A 20,237-nucleotide genomic window follows, 5' to 3' on the forward strand; every position below is an offset into this window, starting at 1 on the left:
CATACAGACCTGTATTATTATTATTATTATTATTATTATTATTATTATTATTATGTTTACACACACATATATTTATATATTTAATAGACCTGGAAATCTTGTTCAGTAAAACTTTAAGCCAAATGTTGCACCATTCCCAATAAGCTGACAGCTGTGTATAATCCTTTGTATTGCTTTTTGGGTTAGTTTACACTAAACCAGCTGTAAGTGGGTTTGTTGAGATTCAGATGGTTCAGATCAGTGAAATCCTGAAACGATGCTGTGGTTGGTACAACTATAAATGTCCTTCCAGAAAAATTTGTGAGATGCAAAATGGCTTCTTCACTGCATTTATCCAGTAACACACAGATTTATGATTAGGAGTAAAGTTTATAGTTTCATTCAACATGGAGCAAATTCAAACATCTTAAGGAAATGAACTAGATTACTGTTTAAAGTGTAGGAACAAAAATACGTTGTTTCTCTACGGACGCCATTTTGTTGTTGCACCACAACCCGGAAATACACCTTTCACGTAGATGTGCTGAATTTCTGCAGCAAACCTGAATGAACAAACAAAGAATGTTTTACTGGAGAAGCAGCGGCGGCTCGGAGCCGCTCGACGGGGTCGGTAACATGTCAAAGACCGACATCCTGAGAGGAATCATCACCGAGAAGCTGAGCACAGCCGCCCGGGAGATCCTAGCGGTGGTGGAGAGGACCGTAGCCGACTACGAGCAGGAGGCTTCGGGCTTCAGGCAGCAGATCGAGCAGCAGAGGAGACAGCTGGAGGTCCTGCAGCCTCACGTACAACTAAACAGAGTCTGTAAGTGCAGGAGGGAATTTAATGATGGTTTATAGTCAGTAACATCATTATTTAAACTCAGAAGTTAAATGAATTAATTGCATTAAACTGCAAATTTAATCTTAAAGTTTCTGTTATTGAGCTTTAAACCAGAAAATGTGAAACTTTGAGCCTGATAAGAAAACATGTTATTTTTCTGATCATGAGCTGGAAAGTTGATCATATCCTCTTTGTGACTGAAAACAAAGCGGCTGTCCCAGACCTGCACGGTCATGAAGTGGTGGTGGTTAGTGAGGAGCACGAGGAGGTGACACCACAGAAAGGTAGGCCCTGTTAATCCAAACAACTCAACTTTTTATTTATTTAATTAGAAAAAGCCCCAATCTCCCCCTCATTTCTTCATGTGGTCTTCCAGACTGTGTTTTAATTTCAGGGGTGTCAAACTCCGGTCCTCGAGGGCCTGTATCCTGCAGGTTTTCATTGTTTCTCTGATCCAACACACCTGACTGATATTAATGGGTTATTAAATTGACAAGAGGCTGTTGGATCCATTTGGTTTTATTCAGGTGTGTTGGAGCAAGGAAATAACTAAAATCTGCAGGATAGCAGGCCTTGAGGACCAGAGTTTGACACCCCTGCTTTAGGTGATCTTAACCAGTAGTTCTCCAGCTTTCTGAAGATCTTTCAAAGTTTTTCTCAGCTTTTCAGACCAGGGGCCTCATTTATAAAACTGTGTGTAGCAAAGCAGACTACAGGCGGTGTACGTAGGTAGGGAAAAAAAAGGAAATGCAGCGCACAACTTTCAGATTTATAAAAGCGTGTGCACACACATCTCACGCCTGTTTCCATTCATAAGTCAGAATCAACTGACAGCATGAGGGAGCGCCTTGCCACGCCCACATGGTGGCCATAAAAGGTCAGGTGAACATCTGTAATAAACATCCATCACATCATTTCCATGATGGTTCAGGAGGGGAAAGGAGGGAAGAAACAGCTTTTTTCAGAATGAGAGACTGAGATCCTGATGGACCATGCTGAAAAAGGTTTATTTGGTGGAGACGGCGTGGGCATCACCGGTGTTACAGAGCGTGCACGCTTAGGAGAATTAATATTGAATGTCCCTCTTTATTCATTTCTGCAAACAGCTTTAATATCTAACATGCGGTGTGCAAGGTATTTTCACACTTAGCATCATTTCCTTTTTAATTTTAATGTGGACCGTTGGTGTCACCGTTTCCTGTTTTTCTAGATTACGTGCGCACGCCTGGGTCAGAGTTGTTGTGGGTGCAGAACATTTTCCCATCGAGTTTAGCTTTTGTAAATCCTAAAAGTTGAGTATACTTGGCGTACGCCGGTTTTTGTTCCTACGCCTGCCTGATAAACGAGGCTCCAGATCTTCACCTTCAGGCTCCTGCACCGACTCTGTGACTCTTCCTGTGTGTTTGGGTCTGCATCTGTTTGCATCTGTTTGCATCTGTTTTCAGTGTTCCTGATGGTATAAATGAGGAAAAGACGGGAAACACATCTGTTTTTATCTAAATGCTCTCATTTCCTTCAACTTTGTGCGTTTCTATCTTCATACGCTCAACTTCTCCATGAAAGTGGACGTTGTGTTGTTTCCAGATGTGGCGGCGTCTGGAAACCTGGACTTCGTCTGGTACGAAGATGATGATGAAGATGTTGTTGATGCTGATGAAGAAGTGGAACAGCTGGTGGTTCAACCCAAGATGAGCTCCAGAGAGAAGCGAGATGACCTAAAGGACCCAGATTATGAGATATCCTCAAGGTAAGACATCCAGTTATTATCCTAAAGACCCCGACACACCAGGACAGGAACTTTACGGGGTACCATGCCAGGATCTGGAGCAAAGAGAGTTCTTCCTGTTGTTTACAGAGAAGCAGAAACATGAAGACATGAGTCTGTTATGAGGGTTTAGGTTTCCTCATTTGTTAGAAACCAGCCAGTTTGAACCACTTTGTTGTGTTCTGATGGGCTATTTTTCCCAGAGTTCGGTCTCACAGGAGGCCCGGGAGGCTCAGGGGGTCCAGGACACCCAGGGGACCTGGCAGACCTCGAATCAGCGACGTATCAGACCATCTAGACCTCCGGGTCCGGTTACTGGAGGACTGTGAGATCGAGGTGCTCTCCAACAACGGTAGGCTTGAAATAGTTCGGACTGAAGGACGTGATCGATCCAGAAAAGTCTAAATGATAAACTGGTTCGGATCAAACGCGTCTTTCTGGTGTGAAGATGTTAAACTCGGTACCAGAAGCTGTCGGTCAGACAGAAACATTGTTTGGTGATTACGTTCTTTGGTAGTTGTGTTGTTTACTTTTTATTCTTCATTGAGTGCTGTTTGTTAAATCTGCCCTTTGCTGCGCTGCTCAGGTAAACGGCGTAAACACTACGGGGCTGATGCAGATGGGCTTCTCTCTCGTTATACTGTATGTCCTGCTACTGCTAGCCTAGCTGGCTAACTAAATCAGTCAAAGATGATCAGATTCCCGACATGGTGGAGGTAATGAGCAGTAAATAGATGTAATATTTATGTAGGAATATGGAAATATAATTAAAATGTAATCCAACTAATGCTGAAATAAAATCTTCTTGACTTGGATACCACCGTTTCCAGCCAATCAGGTGATTTTGGCTGGAATTGGGGCATGTTAGATCTTTGATTTTGTTTCACATTGCAGCTATAAAACAAAATAAGTCCAACAAATTTCTCTCTGTGGTTTGTTGATGTTCAGTAAATAAATGACAGCATCGGCGCCCTCTGCAGGCAACTGTCAGCATCACACTCAGGAGCAGTGGAGTCAGGAAAGCCCGTAAGCCAGGGATCTCCCAGGCATCCTGCAGGTTTTAGATGTTTCCTGTTTCCAGATGTTACCTGAAGTCCAGCTGTCAGATAACTTAGAGGTCGCATCGTTCCTGCATGTAAACGTGGAGCTCGACTCTAACGGTCTCGATGCTCCACACTCACCCCAGAGTTTCATCTTTCTGTATAAATAGTAGATGGACACGAATAAAGAGTTTAATGTTGTTGGTCATCAAATTGATGTTGATTGTATCAAACATAGTCAACTTTTATTTAACTTTCTAAATATTAGTGTTTATTTCTGTTTCACACTTTTAAACCTGTTTTCTTATTGAAATTAAAACATGGTTGAATTTTTTTCCCCGTCTTACGAAGTTTCTCTTCCTCTTTTTTCCTTCTAGTGTTTAAAAACAGTTCAGTTCAGGACCTGAGGTGTCGTCGTGGTCTACAGGAGTCTGAGTTCCTGGAGCTGCTGAAGTCCTCGTTCCCTCAGCTGGCTGCTGGGGAACCTTTCGACCTCTTCATCACCGATAACAGAAGGAGGCTGCATCCTCTGAGGGTGAAGACTCTGACTCCAGACGAGGTCCACCGGGCCATCAGGCTCAACGGAAAATCCGCGCTCTACATCCGACTGAAGGTCAGCTGGCTGAGCTCTGGACTGGTTTCTGTGTGGTGGATGTTTTTGCTTGAACTTTGTTTGGGAACTTTTCCAGACAGGAGAGGGTCCTGGGAGCCGCTGTGAAGACGCTTGTCCTCAGGAACAGGAAGACAAGGTCAGGTTGGACTCTGCGACGTCCACCGGTCAGACTGAAGTGCACTCGGGGTAACTGGAGACGATGGAGGGATTTTCTCAGATCTCAGCTTCTCTCAGGCTTCATAGACCCATGACACACTTTGTCCTGTCAGGTCTGTGAAGAGGAGGCGGGGCCGACCTCGGCTCGGTGAGGAACCAACCCACCACGTTCTGAGGATGTGCATGCTGGAGGACTCCCCGTCAAGCGTGCCCCCAGAAACTGGTGAGTTGTAGCTGGATTTACAGAGAAGATCGTTAACCACTGATTCCTGCTAAACTCCTGTTTTCAGTCTTCCAGAGGTCTTCAGTCCAGGACCTGATGTGTCCTCGCACCCTTCAGGAGGCAGACTTTATGGACCTGCTGAGGTCCACCTTCCCTCAGCTGGCCGGTGAAGACAAGAAGTTTAACATCTACAAGTCAGACCGGAGCAGGAAACTGCAGAGGATCAAGGTGGAGACCATGACTCCAGACGAGATCTACAGAAGCTTGAGGTCCTTCGGGATCACAAAGACCCTCCTCTACATCAAACTGAAGGTAGATCCGTCTCTCATGTCCCAGGATGTTTACAGACTTGGAACATTAAATAAGAACATTTATATTTGGTGGCTTATTCCTGTAATTCCTCCCAGCCGGTGTTCTATTAAACATGGTTGGAGAGGCTGGTTAGTGCCCTTTCCAACCACGTGGACCTGGTTGACCACGTGGACCTGGTTGACCATGTGGACCTGGTTGACCACGTGGACCTGGTTGGGATGGTGCTTCTGTGGGATGGAGATCACAGCTAAACGTGGGGGCAGCCCCTCCCCCCTGCAGTATTCTCCAAAGTGACGGTGAACTTTCTGTCAGGAAGACCGAGCCTATCTGTTGGACACCTTGGGGGAGTGGTAGCGTCGTGGTTATGGAGGTGGACTTGGGTCTGGAGAACTCTGTTTGACTCTGTTAACAGATGTAAACCACTGTGGACCCTTGAGCAAGGCACTTAATCACTCCCAACTGCTCTTTGAGTGCCAAAACATGGCAGCTCCTGACCTCTCGTACATCTAGAGATGGGTCACAGGGCTGAATTTTCTGATCAGGATAAATAAAGTAAAATTTATTATTAAAAGTTGTTAAAGAGAGAAAATCAAGAGAGATCTTCACAGTGTCCAAAATGATGAGATTAAAGACCCAAACTACTGGTCTTACACATCAGGAGGTAGAAGGTAAGTAGCATGGAGTTACTTATCAGTGTCTTATTAGTTTGCCTCTTGGGTGACTTCCTCTTGGAGCGATCAGGCCGGAGGTTAGACCCCCGACGTACGGCAACCAGATGGCCTGATTATGGTTCTTTTTCCCCTCTTTAAATGCACATGTAAGTAAACTGGGCTAGAATTGGCTGATACTGTGAACAAAAAAGTAACACAGAAACAGGATTTGGATGAAAGTATCTGATGAGGTCAACGCTGGTTGTTGCTCCAACAATAATCTGTAAACAAATTTCTTGCAGACACAAGAGGACGAAGAAACGGAGGAGGAGCTTAACCTACCGACCATCAACGAAGCTCTGTCCTCTGACGCTGTGATGGTGCAAGGAGAAGCTGGTCTCCGCTCGAGGTGATTATAAACCAGAAATCAGGACACACTGAATTTACGCTGCAAGTGACAGCTGTTGTCCTCTGAGATGCTCGGGGTTTGTCCCTACAGCACCCGGATTAACAGATCTCAGATCAGCACCACTGAGACGCTAACGGGAGCGTAAATCAGCCTTTACAGTTTCCTGGATTTGATTATGTAACTGCTGAAACTTAAATGTAATTTATGTTTACTAAAAACAAATCATTTCTCCTCTGCAGCCCTGTCAGACATGCAGATGGTACTACGAGGGGCTCAACCTCACGACAACCAGACCTGAACCCTGAGGAGGATGCAGCAGGGAGTGACGAGGACCCCTGCAATGACACCGATGACGACTGGAAGCCCGATCCTGAAGATGAAAAGCCAAGAAAAGCCCAAAAGTGGGGGCCCAGGAGCAGCGTGGAGAAACGTAAAACCCCCTGCAAGGTGTGTGGAGTGTCGTACAGTTTCCAGGGCAGTTTGATCCGGCATGCCTGGAGCCACAAGGACGAAGCGCACAGCGTTTGTGGAGTCTGTGGGGAGAGTTTTGCATCTTCAGAAGAGCTATCAAAACATCTTAAGAGTTACCAGAAAACTCACGATTGCTCATATTGTGGGAAGGCGTTCTTTACCGTCACGGGCCTCAACAACCACACCACCATGCACACGGGAAACAGGCCGTACAAATGTGACGTTTGCAACAAAACCTTCGTTAGCATCTCTGCGCTGGGCATTCACCGTTGGATCCACGAGTCGGATCGGCCGTACAAGTGTGACATTTGTCCGAAGACGTTCGGTCTGATGGCGCAGCTCAGAGCTCACAGGAAGGCCCACCACCTCACACGGGACAAGTTCCAATGCCACATCTGCGGCCGATGCGTCTATGACCTCAAATCTTTGACCCGCCACAAGATGACTCACTCTGGAGAACGCCGCTACGGCTGCGAAGTCTGCGGAAAACGCTTCAAACTTCCCAGCTCGCTGAAGTCCCACGAGAAGACCCACACGGAGAGGGAGCGTCCGTTTCTCTGCCACATCTGCTGCAAAACCTTCCTCACAAACTCCACCCTGATGGCGCACATGAAGACCCACAGCGGCGAGAGGCCGTTCGTCTGCAACGTGTGCGGAAAGGGCTTCCTGTTCAACGGCGAGCTGAAGAATCACTCGCGGGTTCACACCGGCGAGGCGCCGTACGGCTGCTCCCAGTGCGGCCGCTTCTTCAAACTCAAGAGTACCCTGAACACCCACATCAGGAGCCACCTGGGCATCAAGCGATACGTTTGCAGCGTCTGTGGGAAGGCGTGTTCTCGTCAGGAACACCTGACGGTCCACATGAGGACCCACAACGGAGAGAGACCCTACAAGTGCACCCTCTGCGACAAAGCCTTCACCCAGGGCCACTGTCTGAAAACGCACATGAAGAGCCACCATAACGAAGACAAGGCCTTCCAGGAGCCATCTACGTCCTGAAACAGCCTGGAAACCAGCAACGGTCCGGGTCCATTCTCTCCGCTTCTTCCGTACGAGATTAAACACGTACAGCATCGGTTGTATTTAGAAGTTTACATTCTTCCATAATGGACACGAACATCCCAGGACTGTAAAAGTAAAAAGATCCGATGTCTGACTGGTTTGGTCGGAAAAAGTCGTATTTTCAGTCCATGAGTTTGGGAAAACCATCCTGAGTTTAATGTCGGCTTGTGTTATTCAGTCACCTCCGTGCAGAACGCTGCGGATCATAAAGCTTCAACCACGGGATTACGGCTGGATTTCACCCAAGTGAACCAGTTCCAGATATCTGGAACCATCTGCTGGTTTGAATCAGTTTCTGGACCAGTTAAATGGTAAATGATCTGTACTTATATAACTCTTTTATCCAAAGTGTTTTATATGTACGTCACATTCACACACGGATGGCGGAAGCTACTGTGCAAGGCGCTCCACCACGACCACCATCAGGAGCGTTTAGGGGTTTGGTGTCTTGCTCAGGGACACCTCGACATGAGCTCTGCGGGCCGGGATCGAACCGGCAAACCTCGGCCTGCCGAATGACCATTCTACCCACTGAGCCATGCCGCCCCCCAGTTCCAGATATCTGGAACCAGATGTTGGTTCAGACCAGTTTTTACATGGCCAAATGGATGGAAACATGGAAAATCTCGGAAGTCTAGAACTTCCGGGTGTTTAGATGGTGGAAGAATTTGGGATTCATGTTTAATCTGCTTTGGTTCTGCTCCTGGAAGAACAATTTTAGATGTTTGTTAGCATCGTGGCTACGTTTTTATTATTCTTGGAGAAGTCCACTCTTTAACTTGTTGCGTACAAACTGTTGAACTTTGTTTTCCAGGTGGAGAGAAGAACAAAGTTAGTTTTGGACGTTGGTTTCATTCTGATCCAGACCCTTGTCTGCGACTGGCCGTGGCTTTAGGCGTGGCGGTGTTCGTGTCTTTATTGTCTTTAGATTTTCGTATTTCTTCTCTGCCTCCACCAGCAGCTCTTAAGATCTTTTTAATTTTCTTTGTGCTAACCTGAACTCTTAAAATCCACTACACTATATTCCTGATATAATGGAGTGGAACAGTAAACTTTCCTCGTCTTCTTGGACGATTTTCTCTCACCGACGGTGAAACTGAACAAAACCAGATCAGACTGACCCGTTTCTTTTTAAAATAAAAATATCCCTTGAACTGAATCCATTAACTCAAACAACAAGAAGAAAAAAGTCTTTTCCAAAGTCAAAATTATGTTAAAGGAAAGATAAATCAATGTTGTGGTTAAATTGCTTTTATTTTTCTTTTTTTTTTTCTTTTTTTTATCCTCATTAACAGTTTTGCAAATTTCTTTTTTTGGAACTAAAATTTATACTAAATTATTTAAATAATCTTTCATCATACAAATTAACTGTTACCTGAAAAGTTTATGTCAACAAATTATTTTAGTAATGTCTGCAAAAAAAGTGCTATTATAATGTTTTCCCTTTTTAATTGTTTAAAAAGAAAAAGAAATACTAAAAACAAGAAAATCAGTCGTTAAAAACCATTTCTTCTGATTTCTCATTAATTACTGAAAAATGAAGCTTCTGTAAGATTTAACTGTTAACAGATGTATCATCAGTGAATACTTCTGAAGTTCCTTATTGTTACTCGTGTTATTTTTACTGGTGAAGCTGTTTCCCCTCCGTTCATCTGTTAACAAATGTAAACAGTTTAACCACCAAAGCGAATGTAAATGATTTAAGTGTTTTCTGTCAGATGTTTGCTGCAGTCACATGATCCACCAGCAGGTGGCGACGTTGTCCATCAGCTGATGGAGTTGCAGATGTAGAGGAAGAGGAGTAAAAACATATTCTTCTGGCTTCATTCAGCAGGAGGTGAAACAGAAACTGGACTCTGAGTTTTTTCTGCATCAGCTCCAGTTTAGTGACAAGTTGGATGTGTAGTTGTTTGTAGTCTTAGAATCTAAGATAACTCTCGATAACTGATGATCTAAGACTTAGATCATCAGTTATCGAGAGGCTTTCTGTGTTTTATGTAACCATACACATTTCTTTCCAATAAAATGTCATGTTTTATAAAAAAAAAAAAAGGTGGATTTCAGACTACATTCATCCGTTAGTCACCTGAAGAGAAAACTGGAACCAGCCACACAGAAGGGTTTGTAGTTGTGAAAATGTTTGGTTTCTATTGTGTGTTTGTTGGACTGGAGCTCCTTATAGCAGTCCGCTCTGGAGCAGGATAACTGTCCAGCTGAGTTACCGTAGTAACTAGTGCTGGTGAACAAGTCCGCCCTGGAGCAGGATAACTGTCCAGCCTAACTGAGTCTTGGCTTAAAGAATGACAGGTGGAAAAGGAAAAGGACCGGTAACATTGTTCCTCCAGATGAATTCTGCATCACTGTGCCCGTCTTGTAATTTTAGCATCCATTAAAATCAGATAAATTTGTTTCGCTGAAGACACTGAGGGTATTTATGTAGCATAGAACGTCTTATGGTGCTGATTTTACCTTTAGATTTGCTCATTTCATCTTTTCATCATTTCATCATTTTCATCATTTTTCAGGTGAGTCTCGCTTTCTGGAGCGATATATGTGTATATATATATATATATATATATTTACACATACATAAAAGGTTAGGGGGAAAATATTATTCTTCTGAATGTTTACAGTAAGGCTGTGAAGGCCTGAGGAAACATCATTCTGGATCATGTGTTTCTGATGGACGTCGGAGTGAAAAGAACGACCCAGAAAAACATTTAGATCATTTAGGTTTGCTGTGAAGATATTTCTTGAGTGCTAAACGTTGCCAGGACTCGTCGTTCTAACTCCAGACGACAGAAGAAGAGCCCACTGATTTCTATTTGCTGTGATTGAGTCTGAAGCGTCACAGTTAAACGCATGTGACAGCCGTGCTGGCAGATCCACGGGGAAACTCACCTCCTGACACCAACCCTGAACCTGAGGGAGAGGAGGACCGCCGGAGAGAATGGAGCCGGGCAGAGGGGTCTGAGGTCAGAGTGCAACAAGAAGATGAAGCAAACATGGAAGGCAAACTGGAAAAAAACATGATTTAATGTAATTTTAATTAGATTAATGGAGTAGTTTTAGTTTCATGATGTAGAGGTGAAGCTAGACCCGAAGAAACTTAAACAACTTAAATCTATAATTCAACAATGACTGAAAGAAAACTGAACAATCCAGATCAGAAGAAAAAATATGAACATTATAGATCCTTTTATATAATTTGTATTGCAGCTCAGGAGCAGCTGTCATGTTCTATTTCAGATTATTCTTTCGTATATTTTTTATTTCTCGTTTCCTTCCTGGTTACAGGTGTTGGTATTTCTTCTGTGATGTGGTCTGCAAGAGAAACAAAAAAACTTTCCAGTTTCCCTCTGGAATAAATGAAGTATACATTGCTATGTGTACCTGACCTGTACCACCACAACTGCTGAGTGTCAGCCCCTCTTCTTTCTGTCATATTGTATAATGGTATGATCCTAGTCTGTTCTCGCATGTGATTGGCTGCATGGTGTGCCTATCAAGCTGCAGTCCCGCCCCTGCCTGCATGAATTATGAGCCGGAGAAGCTGAAGATTCAACTCTGGAGTCGGCTGGTCAAAATGTGCTACCAAAGGATGAATTCTGTCGCTCTGTGCTATCCCATCAGAGAAACATAGTTTCCAAACAATTAAGTTTTCTGCAATATATATATATATATATATATATATATATATATATATAAAGTTTTATTACTAATATGTGAATGAATGATCATCAAACTAACTGAAGATCTCTAGGTACGGTCCTAAGAAATGCCTTCAAGTGTGTATGTAGGAGGAGAATGGTGGAAAGTTGCCATCTCCAGCATGACCACTAGGGGTCAGTAATGATCACACAGTCTTATTTAAGCCTTTGGCTTTAACTGCAGAGTATTATCTAATTGATGAGGTATGAAACGAGCTGTCACCACATCATTCTTCAGACACATATGTTGTCTCCAGTCTGAATGAGTTAACTACTTTCTAAATAGAATCAATAAAAGTAAAAAAAAAATAAACCTCAGTGAAACTTTAACAACGAGACTGTAGTTTAAATCCAGCTGTTAGAAGAGGAGCTGGTTCATGACATCAGCCTTGTGCAGCACATTAATCATAATAACATGAGCTGAGCAGTGGAAGAACCAGAGGCAAGACAATGACAGCTTGTGTTCGAGGCGGGAGTGGGGGGTGTTTATAAGATCATGGACACGAGTTCATCCGACCAGTCAGCCAGTCTGACTCGTTCTGCCACGGTTCCCTCCTTTAGCTGTTTCTTTTACTACTGTTAATTATTGCTATCTTTCCTCCTCTCTCAGGATGGAGCAGATGCTCATTAGAGGAGTAAGTACCTATTTATTTATTGATTCACTTTTTATCATTAGGGTCATTTCTAATTTAATTAAATATTTTAAAACAGAGCTTTGGTTAACTCCAATTTCCACCTATATTGTCTCCTTATTTTATTCTATTTTTCATAGATTTATTGTTTAACGCGGTGTTTCTCAATCCTGGTCCTTGAGGACCACTGGCCTGCCTGTTTTTGAGGTATCCTTCTTTAACACACCTGACTCAAATGAATGGCTCGTTAGCAGGCCTGCAAAAAACTGGACAAGCAATTAATCTGAATCAGGTGTGCTGGAGTTGGACAGACCTAAAACATGCAGCGCAGTGGTCCCAAAGGACCAGGATAGAGAAACACTGGTTTAACTTTTTAACTTATTTTCATGTCAATATAAACATTTTACAATTTCCCTTCGAAGATTAAAGTGAATTTAATTCGTAAGCATTAATGGTCTGGCTGCCATGTTGTGCCGAACACATTGACTTTGCCAAGAAGAGCTTTATGGATGTAAGGCTCCTTCATACTTGAGTATTCTTTATTTTTAGTATGTTTTTTTGCTGAGTTTACATATTAATGCTGAGCTATTAACCTTACATGACCTGGCATCCACATATATGGACATTACATTTGGTTGTCTGCACCATAAAGTTTAATTCTGTGAACCTGTTTTGCACAAACATGCATTCTCGGTGTCATCTGGTGCTGTCAGAGGAGAAATATTTTATTTAAAACTATGTATGAACCAAAGCTCAGGTCTAAGGAGGTTAAAAATGAAGAGTTTAGGTGACTGCTTGTTAAAAGTGAGCTGTTGCCAACACTTAAAAATCTAATAATTGGAAGGAAATGGTAAACAGCTGTAACTAGTCCCAGTTTAAAGCTGACTGGTGTAAAGTGTCATCAAAATACAAGGTGTGCAGCAGATAATTGACTTCACACCCATTTTAATAGACGAGTCATCTTTAAAATATGTATAAAATCTGATAACATTAAAGCTAATTTTCCAACTGATCTTGTTTTAGGAGACGGGACTATCGAGCGGGGTGTGTCAAAACTCTGCAGGACTGAGCTGTGGTGGGTGAAACTCTGTAAACATGAAGCAGAGCTCATGTAAACAAATCCAGTTATCTGTTGTTTTTTGTGTGTGTGTCATTGTTTAGGTACACAGGTGTTTGACTGGTGTCCACAGCAGCAGCAGTACCTCAATTTGACCAGCGGGGGGCGAAACGACAGGCAACACACTCAAACCACCACTGCTGCTGCGGTGAGTGTTTACCTTACTACAGTTGTGGGGACCCTGCTGTCATCGGTGGGGATGTGGGGTCTTTGGTGAAACCCGGATTTAGGCTACATTTTAAATGAATATGCATCTAGTTTTATGTTATCTTAAGGTTGACTTTAGATTATAACATGGTTGCATTAGGGTTTAAGGCTAGGATTAAGCTAACTTAATGTCCTCTGATGTGTGTGCTTATGTGTGTTTGTGTATTCAGATTACCCCTTCAAGCCAATATGTTCCCTTTCTAACACAATCAGTGTTAAGTGTACTTCAGTGATGGGTTGACTTCCCTGAGGCGGCATACATGTGTCTGATGTGTTGACCATACTCTGGTGTCATTTTGCCTTCTAACAACTGAATAAAAAATGGCTACCAGCTGCTTTCGCTTCCTGTTACAATCAGGACTGGATTAACTGCTGGGCAACCAGCAGAATCCGTCCTGTTAGTGTTGGGAAAGGAGTTGTGGCTGAAAAATAACAAATATCTTTAAATAATTAAGTGTGATTTTATACTACCCTCTGGTGGCCAAACACACACACAGACACACACACACACACACACACACACACACACATATATAAGCACCTTTTAAATTTGAACACTTCTATCTCTCTGCAGTCGTCCATCCATCCTCTTGTCCCCCTCCTTGTCTACAGCGACAAACACTTCCCTCCTTCCACCCTTAACAACCAGCCAATCAGCTCGTCCGCTGCCTGGCAGGCTGACGCTTCCTCCGGGTCACGCTCCGATTACCACGGCAACAGTGTTTCTAGGTGAGTTTCAGAAGAGATCAGGTAATTATAAAACCATTAGGAAGTATTCCATCATTCAGTCTGAGTCTTTACTAATCAGGACATGTATGGGGAGTGCTAGCCTAGTGGTTACAGGGTCTGGAAAACCTGGGATCAAGTCCCCGGGCTGGCAACTAAGGTAAAAAAATAACCACTGAAGGCTCCTGAGCAAGGCCCTTAACCCCAGAGGGCCTGCTCCTGGCAGCTCACTGCTCCAAGCAACTAGGATGGACTAATAAAGGATTACTATTATATTATAATATGACTTGGTTCTTTCTAGAAAACAGAGGATGAGCAACAACATGTGGCCTAAAACCAAACAGTGTGTAAAACTGAGTATTCCACTGCTTCCTCGGGAATTAAGAGGACCAGTAGCAGCTAGATAAAGAAAATCAATAAATGACCATCATTAGCACGAATTCCTCTAGAAAAGCAGTTTTATCACAACATCAAGGAGGAAAAGATCTTAAAAAAACAACATTGTCCGTCAATCTGGGAAAGCCAAATAAAGCATCCCTATGACACTGCAGCATGTGGTCAAGTCCAATGAAGCTAGCAGCAGCTTATCAGAGTCTTCAGGCCTGGGCCACGCCTCTGCTGCTCCAGGAAGGAGACCGAACCCCAGGTAACTCAAAGAAAAGAAACAAGTATTAATACAAACATAATTTAACCTTACAGTGCCAAGGTTTATTTAACATTGTAAGGTATGAAAAATTAAAGGGATTTAGTAAAGAATGTGAAATGGAATGAGTAGCATTTAGACTTCTGGCTGCAAATAAGTCCATTTTTGTGTCTTCATTTTGCCTTTTGACAAATTGTATAAAAAAAGAGGAAAAGAAAAAATAATAAGAATTTTTGGATATTTACTGTATGATATGTCAAAATGGGGTTTTGAGCAATGCTTTTACCATAAACCCATGCAAAAGGTTTCAGAAACTGCATGTATCAAATACACATTCATTGAATTTTTGCACATAAGAATGTGATTGTTAAAAACATATAAATCGTTGCCTAGCGCTAGCTTAAAGCTACAAGAGGTGGAGATTTTGATGTGGCTGTCCTCCTTTATGCAGCACTTTGGTCTTTTTAAATGGACAAACGTCACAGTTTATCACTAGTAAAGTGGTTGTAGGAGCTGGTAAACATGTCCGGTTGTTGATCTGTGGTTGGATTTCCATCATGTTCAGACCTGGTGAGGACCAGGGATTTTTTAATGCCCTGATATGTAATAATTTTCTGTTGGACGTAGGTGAACCTTCTGTTCTCTGTAGAGAAGGAAGATGAACCATTCTGCCTCTTCAATCGTTCTTCCATGTGTCCGACAGCAGCAGGCAGCCAGTGAAGAAGCCTCTGAACGCCTTCATGCTGTATATGAAGGAGATGAGACACAAGGTGGTCCAGGAAGGACGGGAGAGGGAGAGCGCCGCCATCAACCGCATCCTGGGACGCAGGGTGAGACGTCAGGCGAATCTGAACACATTTAGATTCAGTGTGGCATTGTTTTAAAAAATTAACACGTGATTTTAACATGAATAAATCTCCATAAACACAACTTTTTCCTCAGTGGCACGCTCTGTCTCGCTCTGAACAGTCCAAATATTATGACCTGGCCCAGAAAGAGAGGCTCCTCCACATGCAGCTTTACCCTGGATGGTCGGCCAGGGACAACTACGTATGTACAGTGAAGGCATCATTTATACTGTGAGGATGAGGAAGATGGCTTCAGCTGCTTCTTTCATTTATTTTCTTTCCAGGGGAGGAGGAAGAGGAGGCAGAACCAACAACGTTCAGGAAGCTGCTCCAGGTCTGGTCCTGGGTTTTTAAGTTTTTATCATTCCATGTCCATGTGGTGCAGTTAGGACTGGTAATATAAACATATTAATCACAAATCCATAATGACACTTTCAAAGTTCTTTTTTCTCTGATTGGTGGATAAAAGGTTAGTAATGCTGGTTTTCTGACAGTTCCAGATGGAAATGTAGAAACCCAAACACCCTGTATAGACCTGGTGCTGATAGATGTCCTGGATCGGATCGCCAGTGGACACTTCACTCTACTTTTATACTTTATTTTCTATTGCATTTTTAAGAATGTATAAGTAGAAAACATAAAAATAATGTCAGCAACAGTTAGGAAATATACAGATAAGTTAACCATGCAGAAGACAGACAGTTCATGCACACGCTTTTATACCTACATAAACATCTGACACTGTGCTAACATGCTAACACAGCTGCTCATGTATGCCTTTACGTAACTACACATAAAGAATAGTTTTCTGGTGGTTTACAAGTGGACACTCAGGACACATTCAGGTCCAATTGCTTGGTCCACTTTCAGTCTCCGTCTGGAACGTTCTTACAACAGTCTGGGCCACGTTGGAGGAGCACCTAGACCTGACAGGACTGCACACAAGCAGCAGTTTCCACCAGAATGACCCGGGAAGTCACCTTTTAACGGGCCATTCCTTCACACTTTAGAGCCGGACTTCCAGTTATGTAAATAATTTTTTTATGATTTCCTGGTTGGAATGAGGTTTAAATTACAATTCAATGTTGTCAGGTAATGTAAAAATCTCTTTAAAGGACTGAATTAATTGAAACATCAGACTTCCAGTATCTGTCTGTCTTAGAGTGGACACGAAGAAGCCTCTGACTGAACACACTGCTTTTTCCTCACTGTGTTGTGTAGAGGATGTGAAGAACTGTATATCATGTCCAGCAGGTTTTCTCTCAGGACAACCAGCTCAGTCCCTAGAACAGAACCAGAATCAGAACTTGGAAAGATAAAATAGACAAAAACTCACAGTTAACTTTTTGATGTGTGCAAATCTCTTTCTTACCCATAAAGCCAAGCTGGAAAGTGCTGCAGGACCTCCTCCTCGTAGCTTGGTGCTAACTTTGCTGTCTCAATCTGCTCGTACAGTCATAAAGCAGAGCAGAGACATTAGAGTCCAGGATCTTTTCCTGTAGCCATGTCCCAGTAAAACATGAAATACTGGCATCCAAAGTGCTGCTTTCTCTGTATTCCTTCTGTGTACTGGTTAGTGCTTCGATCTCGTCCATTTTGTTAGCTAACATCACATTTCTCATCAGAGTGGTTGAAAGAAATGATTTAAATTTCCTTCTCTTTCTGCCTTGCTCCTGCTCTGCATTTCTTGTCCAGCTTAATTCGCTCATTAAACAGGTTTTCTACATTAAATGTTGAAAATGAGCAGAAATCTCCACAGCATCCGAACCAACATGAAAAAATCTCTTTAAAAAGATAGCTAGACACTGGATTGTCTATAAAAAAGTCACCAGTATCATCTGACCTACTGCATTACAGACTGCTGCCATCTAGCAGCAGATTCTAGGTTAATAATAACAGGCAGAAGATCAATAAGCTGTCAGTCATGCGTCTCTGCTTCTAGATGGTGTTTAAATGTTGGTATTAAGAGAAATCGTTTGGCTTGGTGTTTATGTTAATTTCTGCTGCAGCTCCAGATCTGCTCCTGATCTCATCTCAACAGACCTCCCGCTCACAGTTTTAACATTTTCATGCATTTTAATTCAGTTTATGTTCAACTTAAACCAAGTTTTTCAATTGTGTAGTATAAATAAATTAGCCTCGCCTTGGTCACTAAGGACACACATGAAGACGTTTGCCAGCTGTCCACTTGTGATCAAGTCACCCAGGACAAATGAACACCAGGTCACTTTAGTGCAGCTCAGAAGTGTTTCTTATCAAGTATTTGTCCAAATATGACAGACTGGACGAGCAGAAGCTTTAAAACAATTATAAAGTCTGTAAAACTTTTAGCTTTTGACATGATTGTTGTTTGTTTTCTGCAGCTGGACTCTGACAGCTGGATGATGTCTCTGTTGGACTGAAGACACTCATTTGTTTCTGTAAATCTCTGATCCCACAACTTTAACCATCAGGACCAAATGTCCCGTCCTAATGTCAACCTTTAATCTGTCCTTTTTATCGGTGTTGACCAACCCGTCGAGGCTGCATTGGTTTCTTCCTGCGAGCTTCAACATTTGTGTGGTTTGTGCTGAAATAAACTTGTACATCATCATTAAAGTATTACCTGGAAACAAAACATTAGATGATGATTATTACTGATGCTGTTTGATTTCTAAGTCCTCTGTTACACCACGACAACACACAGAACCAGCGGCGATGAAGAGGCTCCTGTGTCCGGATGAACAAGTGTCACTAAACGCACCACATACCAGGTGCATTTAGGTGCAGCTCAGAAGTGTTTTTACCAAGTATTTTCACAAATATGACTGAGCGGACAAGCACAAGCGTCACCAGCGCCTCACAGCAAGAAGGTCGCTGGTTCGAGCCTCGGCTGGGGGGAGGTTGGAACAGTGGCCTTTTGTGTGTCTGCGTAGGTTGTCTCTGGGTACTCCAGCTTCCTCCCATCGTCCAAAAACATGCATGATAGGTTAGCTGCATGTTAGGTTAGCTGCATGATAGGTTAGCTGCATGTTAGGTTAGCTGCATGATAGGTTAACTGCATGTTAGGTTAGCTGCATGTTAGGTTAGCTGCATGTTAGGTTAGCTGCATGATAGGTTAGCTGCATGTTAGGTTAGCTGCATGATAGGTTAGCTGCATGTTAGGTTAACTGCATGTTAGGTTAACTGCATGTTAGGTTAGCTGCATGTTAGGTTAACTGCATGTCAGGTTAACTGCATGTTAGGTTAACTGCATGTCAGGTTAACTGCATGTTAGGTTAACTGCATGTTAGGTTAGCTGCATGTTAGGTTAGCTGCATGATAGGTTAGCTGCATGTTAGGTTAGCTGCATGATAGGTTAGCTGCATGTTAGGTTAACTGCATGTTAGGTTAACTGCATGTTAGGTTAGCTGCATGTTAGGTTAACTGGCCAACCAAAACAGTCGTTCACTAAAGAGGAGAGAGGGATGTCCACTGATGCTCCAGATGTCGTTTTGGTGTCTGAGAACCTTAAGATGGATAAAATCCAGGGGCTCTTCCCAGAACTGCTCCTTAGTGACGGATGCCTGAGGCTTTGTTGAAGATTTGACTCAAACAGTGGTTCATTATTCCAGGCTTCAATCAGACGGTGCTTCAGTAGGACACCTAGTGGTGGATAAAATGAAGTCCAGTCCATGTGTTTTTCCTGAATCAACTCCAGCTGTTACAGCGTCCTTATTTAGCACATCTGATTCTTCCTCCATATCGACTTCGCTTATATTATGTGTTTTGAAATATTTAAACATCGCTGTGATGTTCACATGTGATTGGAGCTCATTTACATGAGATTATGGAGTTTCATTGGTTGCGTGGGGAAAGAATTTAGAAAACAGGACAGGGGTTTGTAACTGGTTTTTATAAACTACATCTCTCTCTCATAACCAGCAACATGAACACACAATAAATACGTACGCCCTCCCCGTGATGGACTCGTTCAGTCCTGCTAAATGGACTCACTTGACAAACTGAACCAATTAGGAGGACTCAACTGCTTTGGATCTCACTCCGTTGTTTCATGCATCAGTGGTCACATGACCAAACCAAGCTTCCTGAGCTATGATGTATGCGTCAGAGCCTCGGGTGTCAGAGGCCCATCACTGCCGCTGCTCCCACCACGTCCCCATCACTGGGATGGTGTTCCTTCCTTCTTCCATCCTCCTTGATGACCTTCCTGAAAAAACCTCCATCCGTATGATTTTTTTTAAACTACATAGTTTTGTCTCAATGTGTCTTGAATCTGATTAAAAACCACAACATTTTGCTCAGTTCCACCAACCTGGTTCAGCCCACCTCACTCATGCTGTTTCTTTTTGGAAGCTAACCAGAAAAGTTTCAGGAAATTTCCCAAAATGTTTTACACAAAATTTGACATGTTTTTATAGTATTCATGACACCTGATTTGCTTAAATGTTACTTTTTATTAGCCAATTTTTCTTTAAAGAAAAGTGCTGTTTCCCCAATCCTCATGTACTTTTAAGTTTTAAGAACTAAATCTGGCAGGAAGGACCCAGATAGCCGACATGTTTGGGCTGAATCCAGGCTACTTTGGGCTCTTATGTCTTAGTTACAGCATTGGCAAGTCACCAGATGTGATCCAGATGTCAGTTGTTGGCCTGGACGTTAGTTAGAGAATTACAGAAAGTATTTTGTGGTCAGAAGTGGTCCTAATACGGGACGCCTTCTTTATGGCTGTTTCCTTGTGGGCCACACGTGGCTGAGTTATGGCCTCAAGTCAGGTCCACATTGTTGTCACTCCAGAACCTGCTTGGAGTCAATAATCACATCTATCACTCATCAATATCAGCTCAATGC

The 20,237-nt window shown here is 42.9% G+C and overlaps 2 protein-coding genes across 3 annotated transcripts; both read left to right on the forward strand.

The window, feature by feature from the left end:
• The first annotated feature begins 495 nt into the window (after positions 1-495).
• Positions 496-9,557, forward strand: LOC121640422 (zinc finger protein 777-like). Its single transcript, XM_041986157.1, has 10 exons — positions 496-805; positions 1,033-1,107; positions 2,408-2,570; positions 2,792-2,940; positions 4,006-4,241; positions 4,318-4,427; positions 4,511-4,620; positions 4,688-4,932; positions 5,885-5,991; positions 6,231-9,557. Exons 1-10 carry the CDS (start codon positions 547-549, stop codon positions 7,459-7,461), a joined length of 2,685 nt encoding a protein of 894 aa, XP_041842091.1. The 5' UTR covers positions 496-546; the 3' UTR covers positions 7,462-9,557.
• Positions 9,558-12,108: 2,551 nt separating this feature from the next.
• On the forward strand, positions 12,109-18,008 carry LOC121640511 (transcription factor 7-like). Of its 2 annotated transcripts, none has more exons than XM_041986325.1 (8): positions 12,109-12,377; positions 12,890-12,941; positions 13,028-13,131; positions 13,765-13,919; positions 15,263-15,389; positions 15,502-15,609; positions 15,692-15,741; positions 17,771-18,008. In XM_041986325.1, the coding sequence occupies exons 1-8, from the start codon at positions 12,318-12,320 to the stop codon at positions 17,790-17,792; spliced, it is 678 nt and encodes a 225-aa protein (XP_041842259.1). In that variant the 5' UTR covers positions 12,109-12,317; the 3' UTR covers positions 17,793-18,008. The 2 variants fall into 2 exon arrangements, with proteins under 2 accessions (XP_041842259.1, XP_041842260.1); XM_041986326.1 differs by having other exon boundaries at positions 15,266-15,389.
• The last annotated feature ends 2,229 nt before the right edge of the window (positions 18,009-20,237 follow it).

Source organism: Melanotaenia boesemani, chromosome 5 (assembly GCF_017639745.1).
Source record: "Melanotaenia boesemani isolate fMelBoe1 chromosome 5, fMelBoe1.pri, whole genome shotgun sequence".
NCBI lineage: Eukaryota > Metazoa > Chordata > Actinopteri > Atheriniformes > Melanotaeniidae > Melanotaenia > Melanotaenia boesemani.

Bases quoted from the DNA above. Each gene is read 5' to 3' on its own strand.
- LOC121640422 (XM_041986157.1), top strand. From the start codon at position 547: ATGAACAAACAAAGAATGTTTTACTGGAGAAGCAGCGGCGGCTCGGAG. The intron at 2,571-2,791 runs GTAAGACATCCA...TATTTTTCCCAG, and splicing joins GATTATGAGATATCCTCAAG to AGTTCGGTCTCACAGGAGGC. The intron at 2,941-4,005 runs GTAGGCTTGAAA...TTTTCCTTCTAG, and splicing joins CGAGGTGCTCTCCAACAACG to TGTTTAAAAACAGTTCAGTT.
- LOC121640511 (XM_041986325.1), top strand. From the start codon at position 12,318: ATGGTCTGGCTGCCATGTTGTGCCGAACACATTGACTTTGCCAAGAAG. The intron at 12,942-13,027 runs GTGGGTGAAACT...GTCATTGTTTAG, and splicing joins CTCTGCAGGACTGAGCTGTG to GTACACAGGTGTTTGACTGG. The intron at 13,132-13,764 runs GTGAGTGTTTAC...ATCTCTCTGCAG, and splicing joins AAACCACCACTGCTGCTGCG to TCGTCCATCCATCCTCTTGT.